Here is an 18,303-nt window from a genome sequence, read left to right as displayed (position 1 = left end):
ATTTCTTTCCTCATGAAACTTAGACGTTCACAAAAGCTGATAAAAACTAGATATAAGCTACCTAAATGAAATTCTTAAGAGCAGTAAACGTATGTACCCTTTCAGATAAAATTTCAAATGAAAAATGAGAGAACTAGGAATGAACTCCTTGTGAGAAAAATCGTAAACCATAGAAATTTTTCGAAACAGCGTCTTGGGTGAATACCGAAAGAGAGCAACCCAAGAAGAGTGTTCTACTATAGTCCTAAGTGGACAAGATATCAAGGAACCGATGGCCAGACATGTTTTGATGCCGAAACAGGCAACATTGCCTAATCCATGGAGTGCAGAAGAACAAGAAAAAGAATTTATAAAACAACTGGAAGGCATACATTTTTAGTACGCAATGTGCACTCGTAACTGAATAAAAACAAATAACCGATGTTCCAGGAAACGTTCGTTTCAATAAATATCTGGAGTGTGAAAAGTTAAAGGGATTCAATGGTACCGACTATGCTCTGGTATGCAATTTAGAGTGGTGTGGATACATAGATGATGGAGTAGGTAGGATTTACACCATCTGTGAACTGCGCCTGGCCAAATAGGATAGCTAGCAGGCATTGATAAATTTTCACTGGTGTACGGCTGAAGCTCTTGCCTCGAGCGACTGAGGTCTAAATTCCACCAAATCCTACTACTTAAATGCACACACAGTAGCCTGTAAAACTAGGCCACTTTATAAACTGCAATATCCGTAATTAATACTGAAATGTACTTAGTACTTATGTCTTAGGTTAGCAATAGAATATTCATGTAAATGTAATGTTTCATAAGAATCAATTATTTTTAGACGTGTAGTGTTCGATAGCTAATGGCCTTACCGCAGTGGTAACACCGAAATTAATCGCTGTTGAGCTGGGCTAGCAGTTTGTTCTGCCGAGCGCTGTTGGCAAGCGGGATGCAGTCAGCCCTTGTGAGGGAAACTGAGGAGCTGCTCCATTGAGAAGTAGCGGCTCCGGTCTCGTAAACTGGCATACGGCCGGGAGAGCGGTGTGCCTCTCCGTATTCACAGTCAGTGACGCCTGTGCGCTGAGGATGATACGGCGGCCGGTCGATACCGTTGTGCCTTCATGGCCTGTTCAGGCGGAGTTTAATTTAATTTTAGTAGTGTTTGATATCTTTTTGATCCATATTTGAGCGTGATTACTTCACGAAACTCTTATCATTAATGTTGGCTGAATGTTTCTAAATTTGTATTATTGATGTTTAATTTAACGCACACCACTAGGACAGAGTGGTATAACAGGGAAGAGATAGAAGGTAAGCTAACAAAAGTGGTGGGGCAAATGTACAGAATGCTGGACATGTGTGTTTAAGATTCAGGGGGACGAGAACGAGGCGAACATTGTGTTCCTATTCGAAAGAATGAGGAGCTCTCTTTCAGGACGCCAGATCGCTTGTTATTTTATTTCTTGGTTGCAGTTAGGCGCGTAATGGTAGCGGCTGTACCTTGATTATTGCGTGACCCCAGTTCACATCACGGCTTAGAATTATTCTGTCATTGACATCGTAGAGGAATTTTGAAGTTTTTATACCGAATTTGTTGATACAAATTGTATAATTAACAGTTTGATCATTTATTCGTGAATTGCGAAGGACAATTTCTGACAGCTTTTGTAAGCTGCCTGATGGATTTAATGAATTGGCTAGTTCGGCTACAACAGAGTTGTGTTATACTATATAAACTATTGAATTTCAAAATACAGTAGTTCCTTGTGTCATTTAGCTCATTTAATAAAATCGACTTCAGCTACATTCATATGTTTATATTGTACTTAACTAACCTGGAAAAAACTTCCCATTTTAAATAGGGTTTTGCAACGGTGTGCGATTGGTTTCTAGACAACTAATGGGCGAATATCAGTTCATGTAAATCCGACCGTGCATTTATGTTTCCCTCCCAAGACACAATTACTAATACAGGGTGGTAGCCATCGTTCTCCATTACGGCGTTATGATGTACTAGGATCCCCCTTTGCATATCCTCCACAACGTGATCGAGACTTTGCCGTTGAAGATAGTCCCATTCTTCGACGGCAGCCCTCCTTTGGTCATCCAGTGTTTTGGGATGGAAGGTTTCAATGATTCCAAGCATTCTCAATGGTTTTTTACAGCAAATAACACAGGCCATTCCATTCGATCAGTTCCTTCTTGCCGGCCGTTATGGCCGAGCGGTTCGAGGCGCTTCAGTCTGGAACCGCGCGACCGCTACGGTCGCACGTTCGAATCCGCCTCTGGCATGGATGCGTGCGATGTCCTTAGGTTATTTAGGTTTAAGTAGTTCTAAGTTCTAGGGGACTGATGACCTCAGATGTTAAGTCACAAATTGTTCAGAGCCATTTCAATTTGAATTCCTTCTCGAGAGGTGTATAATGTGCGCGTATGTTATCGCCTTGAAAAACAAATATCACCGAAATGTCCACTGTAGGGCTGCTAAATACCTCGCACGAACTTGTCTCGATGTCGTACAGCCCCCAAATTACTCTCAATAAGGGTAGGCGATGCTAGTTCGGAAAGGCAGACCCACGTTCCTACTGAACCCGTAGGTCTGTAGCGTGAGACATGCGGCGCTAACAAAGCCGTAACATAAAGTCACGGAGGGATGGACGATGTTGAAAAATATGTGTAGTCTGCAAAATTCTGATTGATCGTTGAGGGAAAAGTCATTGACTGGATGCGACATGACGTTACTAATCCAATATCTGGTGATGGCCAGAGCCGAAACGAGTAAAAATAAATTCATAAATAAAGTCATGTTGCATTCAGTCAATATCTTTTCCCTCAGCGACCTATTCAGCATTTTGCGAACTACAGATACGTGCAGCGGTGTCTGGTCCGCTCCACATCTCTACGATGATCCTCAGAAGTTACAAGAATGCTGCAATCGTCCCTGATCCAGGTTCCATCTCAGGTATTCCATTGCCCACCGCACTACGATGCTGGGTTAGGGAGGTGGAGAAGTTAGTTATTGTTTCGCTGTTTTGTCTAATGGAGCCATAGAGGTCATAATGATTATGTGTAAATTGTTACGTACTGTGTAGTACGACGCAGCCTTCTCAATGAAACAGCACGAGGTTCAATTGCATTCTCACTGGGCTGTCTACAAGCCATAATTAGCAGAAAGCTGTAACCAGCTGCTAATGTTGACCGCTGGTGACAACCAGGAGGTAGGTCTACGATGTTTACTGTCTGGCGGTAGTGGATGAATGATCGAATGCCGTCATCAAGGTGGTCACTACTTCGGTGGACAACTTCCCGGGTCGCTTTCCATTCGTGCTGAAGACTGCTATCCGCGCACGGTTTTAACTTCAAATTATCCTTCGAGGCAGGTTGGCAGACCGTACAAATTCTCCAGATCACAACTGAAGACAGGGAGTACTCTACTGAACTGCACTGATGTGATAATGAAGGTTTATTTTCACCCCCATTGCACAGATTACTGTACATATCCTCTTCCTGTGGTGAAGTGGATATTAAGAACGAGGTTTCCGATACAAATTTCCGATGCAAGTCATGAGTACCGTGCGCAGCTTTTTGAGAAGTCAGTTTGCAGTATCCAAACTTCGCAACTGATTTGTCCACAGTCTTATAGGTCTGTATTTTATTTCGAATTTCGAGTTTTCACAAGTATAGTTTGTATAGCAACTTCAAAATCAAGGATCCATCTAGTAACTAACTAACAATACTTTTCCAGATACTACAAGAGATCCAAAAGCTTATTCATGCTTGGGTAATTAACAAATTTTGACTGAAATCAAATACAGTTCTCAATCTGCCACTTAAGTATAAAATTTTCTCGGATGATGGAAAAGGTAGAATTTGTTTGTGTGTGGAGTAATCAGAAGAGAATTCAACAAGAAAGGCGGACATAAGGTTTTCCTTTTGCAGTGGAAGGCTGTATTGATATGCGGAAACCTGAAATCAGAAAAGATGACAAAGAGAGTAATGGAATATACTTTGAATTCAGACACTGTAAGGATCGTTGGTGGATTGTTTCATCACTAGTATTATGGCTGGGTTAAGTGAAGTGCATTAAGCGCAATCAATTGAGGTACCACTACTTATGTATGGTATCCTTTATTGAAAGGCATTGCTGAATCAAAGCCATAAAATCATGCAATGAGACACGACTTATTCATGAACGCTTCAGTCTCGAACGGCTATTCACAAGCGCGAATTAATGTTCAAAATTTTCCCGAACAGCGACCTTAAAATTCAGTACACTACCTGAGTCTTTGCAACCGGGAATCCACGACGCACCACAGCAGAACTTCTCATCAACGTTTGCCGCGCTGATGCTCGCACAAAATCACACCACCATAAAACTCATTGTTGGCTCCTGAGACATTTAACATCACGTTGTCGCATCTCACAGAGGTTGCATTTGTTCTCATACTGATCGAGATAGAACAACGGTGACCTGAGACTAACTAAAATGCCAAAAAATGCCCCTTGGCCATGCTCGCGCGATACAAAGGAACAAAGATTCAGGGACTATGATCAAGTACTGCTGCAGGTGTCGTATTGTTGTGAATCTTGACACGACCGTCGCAAACATTTACAAATAAACTTACACACAAAACCGTTGAATGGGCAACAAAGTGAGAAGAGTAGTTTACAAGAACTCCATACGTTTGGGGCAAGGGCGTTCCGCGCCGAAGGCTTGAGTATCCTGCGACTGGTTTGACATAGAGATGGGTAGTTCGCGAACGAACGGGTGCAATGGAACGGTTCACCAAGATGAACGAAAGGACCGAGGAACGAACTCCAAGGAACGATCGGTTCATACACTCCTGGAAATTGAAATAAGAACACCGTGAATTCATTGTCCCAGGAAGGGGAAACTTTATTGACACATTCCTGGGGTCAGATACATCACATGATCACACTGACAGAACCACAGGCACATAGACACAGGCAACAGAGCAAGCACAATGTCGGCACTAGTACAGTGTATATCCACCTTTCGCAGCAATGCAGGCTGCTATTCTCCCATGGAGACGATCGTAGAGATGCTGGATGTAGTCCTGTGGAACGGCTTGCCATGCCATTTCCACCTGGCGCCTCAGTTGGACCAGCGTTCGTGCTGGACGTGCAGACCGCGTGAGACGACGCTTCATCCAGTCCCAAACATGCTCAATGGGGGACAGATCCGGAGATCTTGCTGGCCAGGGTAGTTGACTTACACCTTCTAGAGCACGTTGGGTGGCACGGGATACATGCGGACGTGCATTGTCCTGTTGGAACAGCAAGTTCCCTTGCCGGTCTAGGAATGGTAGAACGATGGGCTCGATGACGGTTTGGATGTACTGTGCACTATTCAGTGTCCCCTCGACGATCACCAGTGGTGTACGGCCAGTGTAGGAGATCGCTCCCCACACCATGATGCCGGGTGTTGGGCCTGTGTGCCTCGGTCGTATGCAGTCCTGATTGTGGCGCTCACCTGCACGGCGCCAAACACGCATACGACCATCATTGGCACCAAGGCAGAAGCGACTCTCATCGCTGAAGACGACACGTCTCCATTCGTCCCTCCATTCACGCCTGTCGCAACACCACTGGAGGCGGGCTGCACGATGTTGGGGCGTGAGCGGAAGACGGCCTAACGGTGTGCGGGACCGTAGCCCAGCTTCATGGAGACGGTTGCGAATGGTCCTCGCCGATACCCCAGGAGCAACAGTGTCCCTAATTTGCTGGGAAGTGGCGGTGCGGTCCCCTACGGGACTGCGTAGGATCCTACGGTCTTGGTGTGCATCCATGCGTCGCTGCGGTCCGGTCCCAGGTCGACGGGCACGTGCACCTTCCGCCGACCACTGGCGACAACATCGATGTACTGTGGAGACCTCACGCCCCACGTCTTGAGCAATTCGGCGGTACGTCCACCCGGCCTCCCGCATGCCCACTATACGCCCTCGCTCAAAGTCCGTCAACTGCACATACGGTTCACGTCCACGCTGTCGCGGCATGCTACCAGTGTTAAAGACTGCGATGGAGCTCCGTATGCCACGGCAAACTGGCTGACACTGACGGCGGCGGTGCACAAATGCTGCGCAACTAGCTCCATTCGACGGCCAACACCGCGGTTCCTGGTGTGTCCGCTGTGCCGTGCGTGTGATCATTGCTTGTACAGCCCTCTCGCAGTGTCCGAAGCAAGTATGGTGGGTCTGACACACCGGTGTCAATGTGTTCTTTTTTCCATTTCCAGGAGGGTAGTTCACTTCGGTCGCGGCGGTCTACTTATAGTTCCCAGGAACGAGGAACGATCGGTTCATGGTTCACTTCGGTCGCGGCAGTCTACTTATATTTCCCTGGAACGAGGAACGATCGGTTCATAGTTCACTAGTTCACTTCGGTCGCGGCGGTCACTTCGGCAGTTCTCGTTCCAGTCTCGGTCGCGTGCTCGTCTCAGTCTCGGTCTCCCTCGGCCGCACTCGTCGCTCTTCGCATGACAACCTGTCTCAGTTCCACTGCCGACTGCTCCTAGTTAGTTCAGCATCCAGTTGTTCGTTTCGTTCACTTCGCTCGCCCATTTTACATGTGTTTCAAACTGTTCTTGCACTTGGTTCTGGCTATTCAACGTCCACGACCGGTAGTCAAAAAGTATTTTATAGATACGTAAATTACATAAAAATTGCGTTGGATCTAATAGGTACGTCTTTTCGGATAACAAAAGGGCATATCAGCTCACTTCATTATATCGATGAACAGCAGAAGACATACTTATACCAAGGCAGGTTTTTTTGCTATTCATATATTTTTGGGTTTGATCGACTTGATTTAGCAACTAACTTTCAATAATTTGCTTAATTTTTAGTGTAAGAAAATTCATATAAAACGATTTTCGTGTATCTTTCTATACAAAACATTAATTTAGGAAGGCTCTAATTATTTTTAAGTTTGATTGTTTCCAATTTGCATTTGAAAAGACATAGATTGCCATAAAATCGTATTTACTTACTATCTCAAAAACATTTGTTCAGAAGGAGCTTTCAGACCAAAAACTTTACTACTGCGAACTTAGTTGTTATTATTGCTGCATTAACTTTAATAATGCTACATAAAAACCTAATTTTTACTAAGCGCGTGACGCAAGTATTATAAGAAAACCACATTTTATTTTATGCTTCCATAAAGTCTCTACTTTGACTACGAACTCAGAGACCACGTAAAGTATATATAGAGCGTAAACGACTATTGTTTACAACGTAGCACAGCTATGTAGTGGAAGTCGAAACGAAGAATTTTATGCAAGAGACTTGTGGTCTATTAAGTTGGGAAACAGCCACCAACAGGTTTACAAGACTACATGAGCTATTACCCAAGCGCGTCGCTTGAGATTTTCATGTTCTCTTCTCCAGCTCTCTACAAATCGTCATCGATTGTTTCGCAATTGTTGCTTGCATTAGCTTGTTATTTTTTCACTGCCTAATTATTACATGTTTGTCTTTTTTTTGTATCTGCTCGTAACGGGCAACACATCGTCCGTAATTGGCGAGCAATTTGTACTCGGGGCCGGTTTACCGTGCGCCACCCTGTATTATTCCCCTGCGATCAGCCACACAACGCTACAGTTGGCTAAACGAGAGGTTCTGCAAAATCACATAAATTACTTCTAAAAGTGTGTATGAATTGCGTAATGAATAAAAACTCTATACTCCAGGGGGGAGGCAAGTGCCCTTCTTGGTGCCCTCCATCCTTCAGTCACCTACACTACTAGTTTTCAGTTTTTCATAAGAACCAAGCACAAATGAACGGTGAACGAGTAAAGCAGTGAACTAGTTCCCAAGGATGAACGAGTTTGCCCATTTCTAGTTTGACGTATCTTTCGCAATATGTTGCGTTTGAAGGGAAAGTTCTCTGCTCGGACGAGGTGCTGATCGGCACTGTGAATCGTGGCAGTTGTGTGTGCTGGGATTCTCACTTTTCGCGAAATTGTTGCCTACAGAAATTTCTCAAAACTGTGAATCCTAGAAAGGGAACACGTTATAACATTTACGCATTCGGAGTTCGACATTTCTTACTTGTATGTTGCCTACACGTTAAGCATACCTACTACACGTTCAGATACTTACTAATGGCTAAGCATACTTACTAAGGGCTGAATATCCCTTTTCAGCAGAGCGTCTATGAGGTTGTTGTAATATTCTATCCCCGCTGGGTTTACTGCGTCCCAGTCTCCGGATGGTAACAACCGCGACCATGACAGGGAGAAGCGGTAAACATCAAACTGAAACAAATGAGAAAAGGTATATTTTCAGCGCTATAGTCTACTCCACTTCTGCAATTAATTACTATCTAAAAAACATCACATTTCAAATCTTCATACATGTGTTTTAAGCGGTCATGGGGAAATATGATGTTAACTCAAATTCCTACTAAATGTGTCAGCTAGTTCAGATATACATATTTTCATACGCCTTAGTTGGTTTTGCTTTTGTAATATTTATTCTAATAATACTGGGAATTGAAATCAAACTTTAGGAAAAAAAAGTTAAGTTAATAGTCCGAAAAATATTCAGTCGGAAAAGATTTAAGATCCACTGTTTCACAGTAAACCGCTGTTCACAAAACTTGAAAACATTATTTGTTCTGTTATGTGTTCTGAGAGGTGAAACAATTGTTTTCATACATTGATTAGTAGTTATGATGGAAAGTTATTATAGAAGAAAAAGAAATTACCGCTCCCTAAAGAAGCATACGCGACATGCTATAACAGGACTTCAGTGGGCCGGCCGAAGTGGCCGTGAGGTTAAAGGCGCTGCAGTCTGGAACCGCAAGACCGCTACGGTCGCAGGTTCGAATCCTGCCTCGGGCATGGATGTTTGTGATGTCTTTAGGTTAGTTAGGTTTAACTAGTTCTAAGTTCTAGGGGACTAATGACTTCAGCATTTGAGTCCCATAGTGCTCAGAGCCATTTGAACCATTTTTTGACTTCAGTGGCTTCGTGAAAGAGAAAGCTTAAAACATTGGCCGTTGGAGCTTACGCATCATAAGCTATACCAGTACCCTGTGCGTTACAGTTACATGTTCCATTGAAGCCGTTATGAAAGACACAAAAAAAGGAAATCATAACCAAGAACCCTCCTTCATATCGTCTATTCACTTACACTATGTGATCAAAGGAATCCGGATACCCCCAAAAACATACGTTTTTCATATTAGGTGCACTGTGCTGCCACCTACTGCCAGGTACTCCATACCAGCGACCTCAGTAATCATTAGACATAGTGAGAGAGCAGAATGTGGCGCTTCGCGGAACTCACGGACTTCGAACGTAGTCTGGTGATTGGGTGTCAATTTTGTTATACGTCTGTACGCGACATATCCACACTCCTAAACGTCCCTAGGTCCACTGTTTCCGGTGTGATAGTGAAGTGGAAACGTGAAGGGAAATGTACAGCACTAAAGCGTACTGGCCGACCTCCTCTGTAGACTGACCGCCGACAATTGAAGAGGGTCGTAAGGCCTAATAGGCAGACATCTGTCCAGACCATCACACAGGAATTCTAAACTGCATCAGGATCCACTGCAAATACAATGACAGTTGGCGAACATCATCTGCCAGTGTCTGTAGTGCCAGCAGAAAAATTCGGAGGCGGTGGTGTTATGGTGTGGTCGTATTTTTCATGGAGGGGGCTTGCACCCCTTGTTGTTATACGTGGCACTATCACAGCACAGGCCTACATTGATGTTTTAAGCACCTTCTTGTTTCCCAATGTTGAAGAGCAATTCGGGGATGGCGACTGCATCTTTCTACACGATCGAGCACATTTTCATAGTGCACGGCCTATGGCGGAATAGTTACACGACAAAACATCCCTGTAATGGACTGGCTTGCACAGAGTCCTGACCTGAATCCTATAGAACCCATTTGGGATGTTTTGGAAAGCCACACCCACATCCTGCCATCGGATCGCCACATTGTGTACCGTGATTCGTCACTCCACACAAAGTTTTTCCACTGCTCAATTAATGTTTACGCTCCTTATACCAAGCGAGGCGTCGTTTGGCATTTACCGCCGTGATGTGTGGCTTATGAGCAGCCGCTCGACCACGAAATTCAAGTCTTTTTACTTCGCTCCTAACTCTCACAGTAGTTGCAGTGGCTCCTGATGCAGTTTCGAATTCTTCTGTGATGGTGTGGATAGATGTCTGCCTGTTACACATTACTACCATCTTTAATTGTCGGCGGTCTTAGTCAGTCAACAGACGAGGTCAGCCTGTACGCTTTTGTGCTGTACGTGTGCCTTCACGTTTCCAACTTCACTATCACATTGGAAACAGTGGACCTAGGGATGTTTATTCGTGTGGAAATCTCGCGTACAGACGTATGACATCACCTGACCGCATTCGAAGTCCTTGAGGTCCGCGGAGCTCCCCATTTTGCTCTCTAACGATGTCTAATGACTACTGAGGTCGCTGGTATGGAGTACCTGGCAGTAGGGGGCAGCACAATGCACCTAATATGAAAAACGTATGGCCAGCCGCGGTGGACGATCGGTTCTAGGCTCTTCAGTCCGGAACCGCGCGACCGCTACGGTCGCAGGTACGAATCCTGCCTCGGGCATGGATGTGTGTGATGTGCTTTGGTTAGTTAGGTTTAAGTAGTTCTAAGTTCTAGGGGACTGATGACCTCAGATGATAAGTTCCATAGTGCTCAGAGTCATTTGAACCATTTTTTTGAAAAACGTATGTTTTTGGCGGTGTCCGGATAATTTTCATCACATAGTGTACATGGACTTCATTCTTGTCTTCATTGGAGGAGTCAGCCCCAAAGCCGTCGTGCTATATTTACTTTTTTAATAGAGTGAACTAAGGGGATGAAAAGACGTGGTGAAATAAATGTAGGTTCCTTCACCTTACACAGAACGTTTCGTCACTAGAGAAGGTAAAATAAAAGATGGAATTCGTATCTAAGTGAGGCGATTTACAGGAACCGCAGACGTTTCCCCAAAATCGCACCCTCTGTAACATCCAGCATACTCACCCCGAGGTTAGCTACCAGCTCCGCGTCCTCCTGGTACTTGTGGTAGGAGTCGCAGGCAACGTCGCCGTTGGAACTGTCAGCTATCCAGTCTGGGTGCTCGTGGGTCAGTCGATCCCAAATATTCTCTCCTTTACCTGCACATGATCACATTTCACAACAGAATTATTTGACGGTATAGCTTTCTGTAAAATACTTCTGCCTACTGACAGCAAATAATTGAAACATTTATGATCAGAATTCAAGATAAAAGGGAAAGCTGTCGCCAACTCAAAAGTAGAATTTAGGACCACAGTTGTTTGCTACGCTTGGTCTAGTTGGAGGTGGTTTCCTCCTTCCCTCCCTCGACCTTTGAACCAACGTACTGGAGAAGTCTTTCCAACACTCCGTATACCAACGATATCAACCGGTTTACCCTCTAAGATTAACAGTTCGCCAGTGTGATGACCTCTATATTTGAAATTGGTGAGTCAATTCTCTCAGACACTGGCTAATTAAGTGGGACGTGCAGTTGAACTTGGACTGCAAGCCACGATGCTACTCGGGATTCTTCAGATTTGCCGAAAAGGAGGTAGTGGTAAGTGACAGACAAAAATATGTCGAACGAACAGACATCGAACCCCAAGTCTCTAAATCTTTAGTTTCGTGCTCTATCACTGACAAGGGAATGGTCATACTTGTCATATCGAAACGTGCCTTAATGTTTTTTCACTCATAGCTAACGTAAGTTAAATCCAACATACTAAATTTCATCTGCCTACAAAAAAAAAAAGCGAATATGAAATGTGAAATTTTTGCTATGGTTTCCGCGCTTGAAACAGCGTTGTGTACAGGCGTGATTTATCGTAGCGTGACGCAGCATTCTGTTGTCACCGATCCTGTTGGCTTGCGAGGCGAGTGCTGAATCGCCGATTGAAAGTGATCGTAATTCAATTTAATATCCGATTACAACTCGTATTTTATCCCTAAAATTACATTAAAATTTGTATGAAGCATATGCCAATAACTAGTTTGCCACTTTGAAATCATTAATTTTATTCAACACATAGGGGAATTAAAGCCATTGGCTGCCAGGAAGCATTGATTTATACCAATGGAACAAGTTGAAAATATGTCCCGGACCAGGATTCGAAACCAGGTTTCCTGCTTACTAGGTAGGAGCACTAACCACTACGCCATCCAGACACAGTGGTCAGCACAACCACACTGTCTACCCTAGCACGCCTTCCGTCAGACCGAAAGTCTCACCTTATACCACACACTACTGATGTGGTGTCCCTGCTCATTAGCCTCATTACTCGCAGCATCTCACGATTTTCCGTAAGGGTTCGACCTAGGTGTACATCTGCACCGAAGGAATCACTGGCTGTCATCGCCTTAATTAAGTAAACATGTGATGTCTATTCTTTCGGACATTTTTGTCTGAAAACGACTAAGTTCTTATGTGATTGATAGGACTGACAACTTTCGTCCTTATTAGTATATAAATCTGGGACACTGCATCAGTGTTTCACATTTTTGCAATAGCTACAATTAATAAAATTTATTATACTGCATACGTGCAGTCTGTTCTTTTGTGCTTGTCTGAAAGAACAGGCACCACATATATAATTAATTAAGGCGATGACAGCCAATGATCTCTTCAGTGTTGATGCACACCAAGCTCGAGTTCTCACGGGAATCGCCGAGACGCAGCGAATAATGGGGCTAAAGAGCAGGACAGCTTCATCGTCAGTGTGTGGTATAAGTTGAGAATTTGGGTGTGACGGGAGGCGTGCCAGGGTAGTCCGTGCGGCTATGGTGACGCCTGTGTCTGGCAGACGTAGTGGTCAGTACGTCTGCCTAGTAAGCGGGAGACTCTGGTTCGAATCCCAGTTGATCACTGATTTTCGACTTGTTCCATTGACACAAATCAATTTCCACTGGCAGTAAATGCGTTTAATTGCTTTCTGTCTTGATTTACAGTGTCTGCAGGATCAAACTGGTGTCTGTTATTTTCGACATGTCCGAAAGAACATGAATAATTTTATTAGTTGTGGTTAATGCAAAAATGTGCGATATTGGTGCAGCATTCTAAATTTATCTACTATTAAGGAAGAAGGTTGACAACGCTACGAGTCGCGTACAGACGTAGTCGTTTCTAGACAAAAATAGGGCACTTTAGGAAAACCATTCGGGCTAATATTTTGAGCAGTGCCATGCATTTTTAATCAGATTTTGCAGCTGAAAAGAGGCAAACTGATAGTGTACTAATGACTGCAACGTGAGAATTTTTACGGAGTTAAACTGGAAACTGCAAGTACCTGTCCATAACGAATTCCTGTGTTATTGTTCTTTAAACTGCTTTCAACAGACGGAAAAATTCCGTCTGACGGTCAGTACATTCGTTGTACGAGGTGGAACCTGCAGCACCCGTAGTTCTTTGCAGAGTAAGCTCGGAATGCGGCCATTAATTAATCAGCACTCCCGTGAACTGAAAATCTATGAGGAGAAGAAATTCGTTCCTAGAAAATGGAGCGGATATATGTAACGCTTTCGTCTCCCAATTATCAGACCTCGATGAGTCTTCCACACGATTGTCTGTATAGGACATTGATCTTTTCACAGATATTCAAAAATTCCCTGTCGATTCTTGAAGAGAAACATATTACGTAGGTAACAATGAGCTAACAAGGACTGATTAAGTTGGGTACTGAATATGAAGCTGTGAGTGGAGTCGTGACTGTGCACTCGCCTCTGTATTGTTTTCCTCTTTCCGTGAAAGTGTTCTTTTAGCTGGCACTTCTTATTCAAATTTCGTATATCTGTATTCCGACCTGTCTATCACTGAAAATTTTATTTTTCTTGAATCTGAAGCTGTGTTTGAAGTTAATACTACAAAAAGCTGTAAATTCTTTTGTATATATATCGCTAGCAATATCTAATTCCTAGTTGCACAAAGTGGTATCACTGAAACTGAATGACTGTCTGGTTTCAGAAAAAGAAAATTTGAAAACGACTCACGTTTAACGTTGTCAACAATACTCACACATAGGCATTTGTTCCCGCTTTCATTTACCTTAAACACCACCGCTTTTTCTTTGTCTGGTGTGGTAATTTTAATTCCTTGCTTTTTTCCGGATATAACTGATAATTAAATATGGCACTACCACTTAAAAATTCTTTACAATTGTAGTAGTTTTCAGTTTTTTCGTCGTCGTCGATTCACAGTCTGTAGCATCAAGTATTTCAGTCGTTTCTAACATATCTACACTAATTGTCAGTTGAGTAAAACTTCAAACATCATTTCGCACATCACGTAGGCATCAAAAATATTTTCTGTTGGTTTTCAAGACATTTGCATGGTTATCTATAAGCAGTAACACATACTAGATGTACAGAAATGCTTGTAAAACTCGAACGAGGGTTAGAAAGATGTTTCCAAGTACTTTCAGAAATTAAAAAAAGGAACCCCAAAACATATATTAGCTTCCTTTTTATCAAAGCGTTGAAATGATATTCCTTTCCAAGAAACTCTGTGGCAATAACAAGTTGATTACACTTCTCCGATCATGTGACTATGTTTGCCGCAAAAACCAAGGAGATCAAAGTGTATCCATCTCTAAGTTGCATCCGCCAAGCAGGGAAATACCCGTTTTCGTGATTTTTTTTGAGTTACTTCTAGTTAGTTTCGGCAATTGAAATTTAGCATGCAGATTCTGACTATAATTAAGCACGAGTGCTAAAAAGTCGCGGAAGGGTTTCTACATGACAAGACTGATCATTCCCATATGAAGCACCAAGTCACGCCCGAACCATCACTATAAATTTGCACTACTGCTTTAAGATGATTTATACACATCAAAAATTTTTGCATCACCTCGGGTCCGAGAGTTCCGGGACCTGTACAGAAAATTTGAACAGAGATCAACATAAACATCATTTACGGCCTTTTTATTGCTCATGAAAACCACACATTGCATGTTGTTCTACCATACAGCGAGACTTTCAGAGGTGGTGGTCCAGATTGCTGTAAACACCTGTACCTCTAATACCCAGTAGCACGTCCTCTTGCATTGATGCATGCCTGTATTCGTCGTGGCATACTATCCACAACTTCATGAAGGCAATATCGGTACAGATTGTGCCACTCCTCAACGACGATTCGGCGTAGAACCCTCAGAGTGGTTGGTGTGTCACGTCGTCCATAAACAGCCCCTTCCAATCTATCCCAGGCATAATGGATAGGGTTCATGTCTGGAGAACATGCTGGTCACTATAGTCGAGCGATGTCGTTATCCTGAAGGAAGTCATTCACAAGATGTGCACGATGGGACCGCGATTTGTCGTCCATGAAGACGAATGCCTCGCCAATATGCTGCCGATATGGTTGCACTGTCGGTTGGAAGATGGCATTCACGTATCGTACAGCCGTTACGGTGTCTTCCATGACCACCAACGGCGTATGTCGGCCCCTCATAATGCCACCCAAAAACAGCAGAGAAATTGCAGTGTGTGATTTTCATGAGCAATAATAAGGCCGTAAATGATGTTTATTTTGATCTCTGTTCAAATTTTCTGTACAGGTTCCGGAACTCTCGGAACCGAGGTGATGCTGCACTCGCTGGACAGTACGTCTAAGGCGTTTAGCCTGTCCGGGTTGCCTCCAAACACGTCTCCGACGATTGTCTGGTTGGAGGCATATGCGACACTCATCGGTGAAGAGAACGTGATGCCAATCCTGAGCGGTCATTTGGCATGTTGTTGAGCGTATCTGTACCACACTGCATGATGTGGTTGCAAAGATGGACATCGCCATGGACGCCGTGAGTGAAGTTACTTATCATGCAGCCCACTGCGCACAGTTTGAGTCCCAACTTGACGTCCTGTGGCTGCACGAAAAGCATTATTCAGCATGGTGGCGTTGCTGTCAGTCTTGCTCCAAGCCATAATCTGTAGGTATCGCGCATCCACTGCAGTAGTAATCCTTGGGCGGCCTGAGCGAGGTTTCTGTCTCTCTGCATCTCCTCCATGTCCGAACAACATCGCTTTGGTTCACTCCGAGACGCCTGGACACTTCCGTTATTGAGAGCCCTTAATGGCACAAAGTAACAATGCGGACGCGATCGAACCGCGTTATTGACCGTCTAGGCATGGATGAACTACAGAGAACACGAGCCGTGTACCTCCTTCCTGGTGGAATGACTGGGACGGATAGGCTGTTGGACCACCTACGTTTAATAGGCGGTGCTCATGCACGGTTGTTTACATCTTTGGCCGGGTTTAGTGACATCTCTGAACAGTCAAAGGGACTGTGTCTGTGGTACACTACCCACAGTCAACGTCCATCGCCAGGGGTTCTGGGAACCGGGGTAATGCAAAACTTTTTGATGTGTGTATTTAACGGAGAGGCATATAATGCATTAATTATCCTTCCGAGGTGTTGGAATGACACAGATTAACGACATATAACGCCTCTTTATCTTTAAAAGCTTGTCTGCTGCATCGTATTTTGGCAAAACGTATGTCATATGGTGGCAACAGTATGCAAGGTGACTGCCGCCCAATACAAGACATTCTACATAGCTAACCTGCAATTCACAATAAAGTGTACTGTCAGTGAAATCAAAGAACAGAGGGGCAGAACAGGTAATCAGCATTTAGACTGCCTAGAACGGACGAGGATTAACATAGAGAATGATCAATGTGAAGTAGGTGAAGTTCGAACTCAGTACCCTCTAGAATAATATGATTTTCAATCCTAACCTCATACAGGTTGCATTAAAGGAATATCCGCAGCCGAATATCAACAGCGAAACGTTTACTCATCACTGAGAGCATGGTAGCAAGACAGACACAGTGCTGAAACAATGCTAAACAGACTCACAATGGCTGCAAGATAGTAACATGGCCACCTATATTCTAATAACTGCGCAGGTTTAAATATGATGGATGTCCAAAGAAGATAATGCCTTTGACTACTTATTTCCTATCATCCAGCATCGGGAAGTCCTGTGACTGGATGAGTTACCGATTTACATAATCTTGTTTCTCGTATTTACTGCTGTAGAGGAACAAATTGCACCGTAGCACAAATCTTACTGTACGTCAGTAACCCATTCCGAATCATGTTCACCAAGGCACTGGATGCATTGAAAAATTTTATGTATCTTACATCGAGTTGCAGTAAATCGTAGTAACCTAAATATGGTTTAACTGCAGACCGAACTGCCTTCTACAAGATTTGAAGGTAGACGCAGGGTTACCGCAAACATCTTACAGACTTTCAGAAATTGTGGAAAATCACAAATGTATCGATAAGAAGGCGGAAATGCGTCGAAGTATCAAAGAGAAACTCAAAAATTGTCCAAGTTACCATTGGTCTGCGAACGATGGTTAATATACAAATAGAGGCATATCTGTAATAGTGATGATTGTCTGCACAGCTTGCACAGAGTATTACGTTGTTCAAAGTGACATCCCCAACTTCTAGGCAAGTTCTGTCAGGGTCGGAGTTGTTCGAACAATCTTAAAGGCACCTATAACTCTAGCTACAATATCAGTTTTAGTAATGATATGTGTCCAGATGACAAAATGTTTCCAAGGTCGCCACAAATGGATGGGGTCAGACGAGGTAGGCCACAAAACGTCAGTTTTCCAAAGCGATTAAATTCTAATTTTGTTTCACATATTCTAGGAGTTCGTTAATGTGTATCATACAAGCAATGAATTTCATTTCTAACCCCATCTACGGTTGGAATGTATAATTGTCAGATTGCAATATATGCTGCATACGCAATCAACGTGGCCATAAAAGTAGTTTCCGTTTACTGCAAATAACCTCTTATACTTTAGATAATTTCCATCTTACCCCTGTCATACCATTATCGGACCCAATATGTATAATCTTACGATCCCACTCCTAAAGCTTCCATCTCTTGGCGATCGCATCTCGATTTTTCCTAAGATAACTATTAATATAGCTTCAATTTCTGCCTTAATAATTTTGTACACTGCTTTAGCGATCCAACATTTCACGTGGGCACCGTAATTAGAATTCACATACTATTGGGCAGTCTCTCCTAAGGCTGTTAGCAGGCCAGATTTCGTAATGGAATCGTCAGACCGTAATTTCATCTAACCGAAGGTATAAATAGCGTTATGCAGCAGCAAAACAATTTCGGAAAACACACATTCGTCTGCAAAATTTCTAAATGGGAAGAATTCGTCACACAGCAACCACATTACACGAATATTTTATGGACTGGATTTACTCGGGTCAACTTTTACCAGAAACACAC

General features: G+C 43.5%; 1 protein-coding gene across 1 annotated transcript in view; it reads right to left on the bottom strand.

The window, feature by feature from the left end:
* The window catches only part of LOC126413111 (myrosinase 1-like), a 195,770-nt gene that overhangs the window by 118,234 nt on the left and 59,233 nt on the right, over nucleotides 1–18,303 (bottom strand). Inside the window, exons 12-13 of the mRNA XM_050083003.1 lie at nucleotides 11,027–11,160; nucleotides 8,132–8,266 (exon numbers count right to left, since the gene is read on the bottom strand). Of these exons, the coding sequence (XP_049938960.1) occupies nucleotides 8,132–8,266; nucleotides 11,027–11,160 (269 nt within the window). The remainder of the gene's footprint in view (nucleotides 1–8,131; nucleotides 8,267–11,026; nucleotides 11,161–18,303) is intronic.

This window comes from Schistocerca serialis, chromosome 7 (assembly GCF_023864345.2).
Source record: "Schistocerca serialis cubense isolate TAMUIC-IGC-003099 chromosome 7, iqSchSeri2.2, whole genome shotgun sequence".
Lineage (NCBI taxonomy): Eukaryota > Metazoa > Arthropoda > Insecta > Orthoptera > Acrididae > Schistocerca > Schistocerca serialis.
Note: the sequence above shows the minus strand (reverse complement) of the source record. Positions and strands in the feature narration are given on the sequence as shown.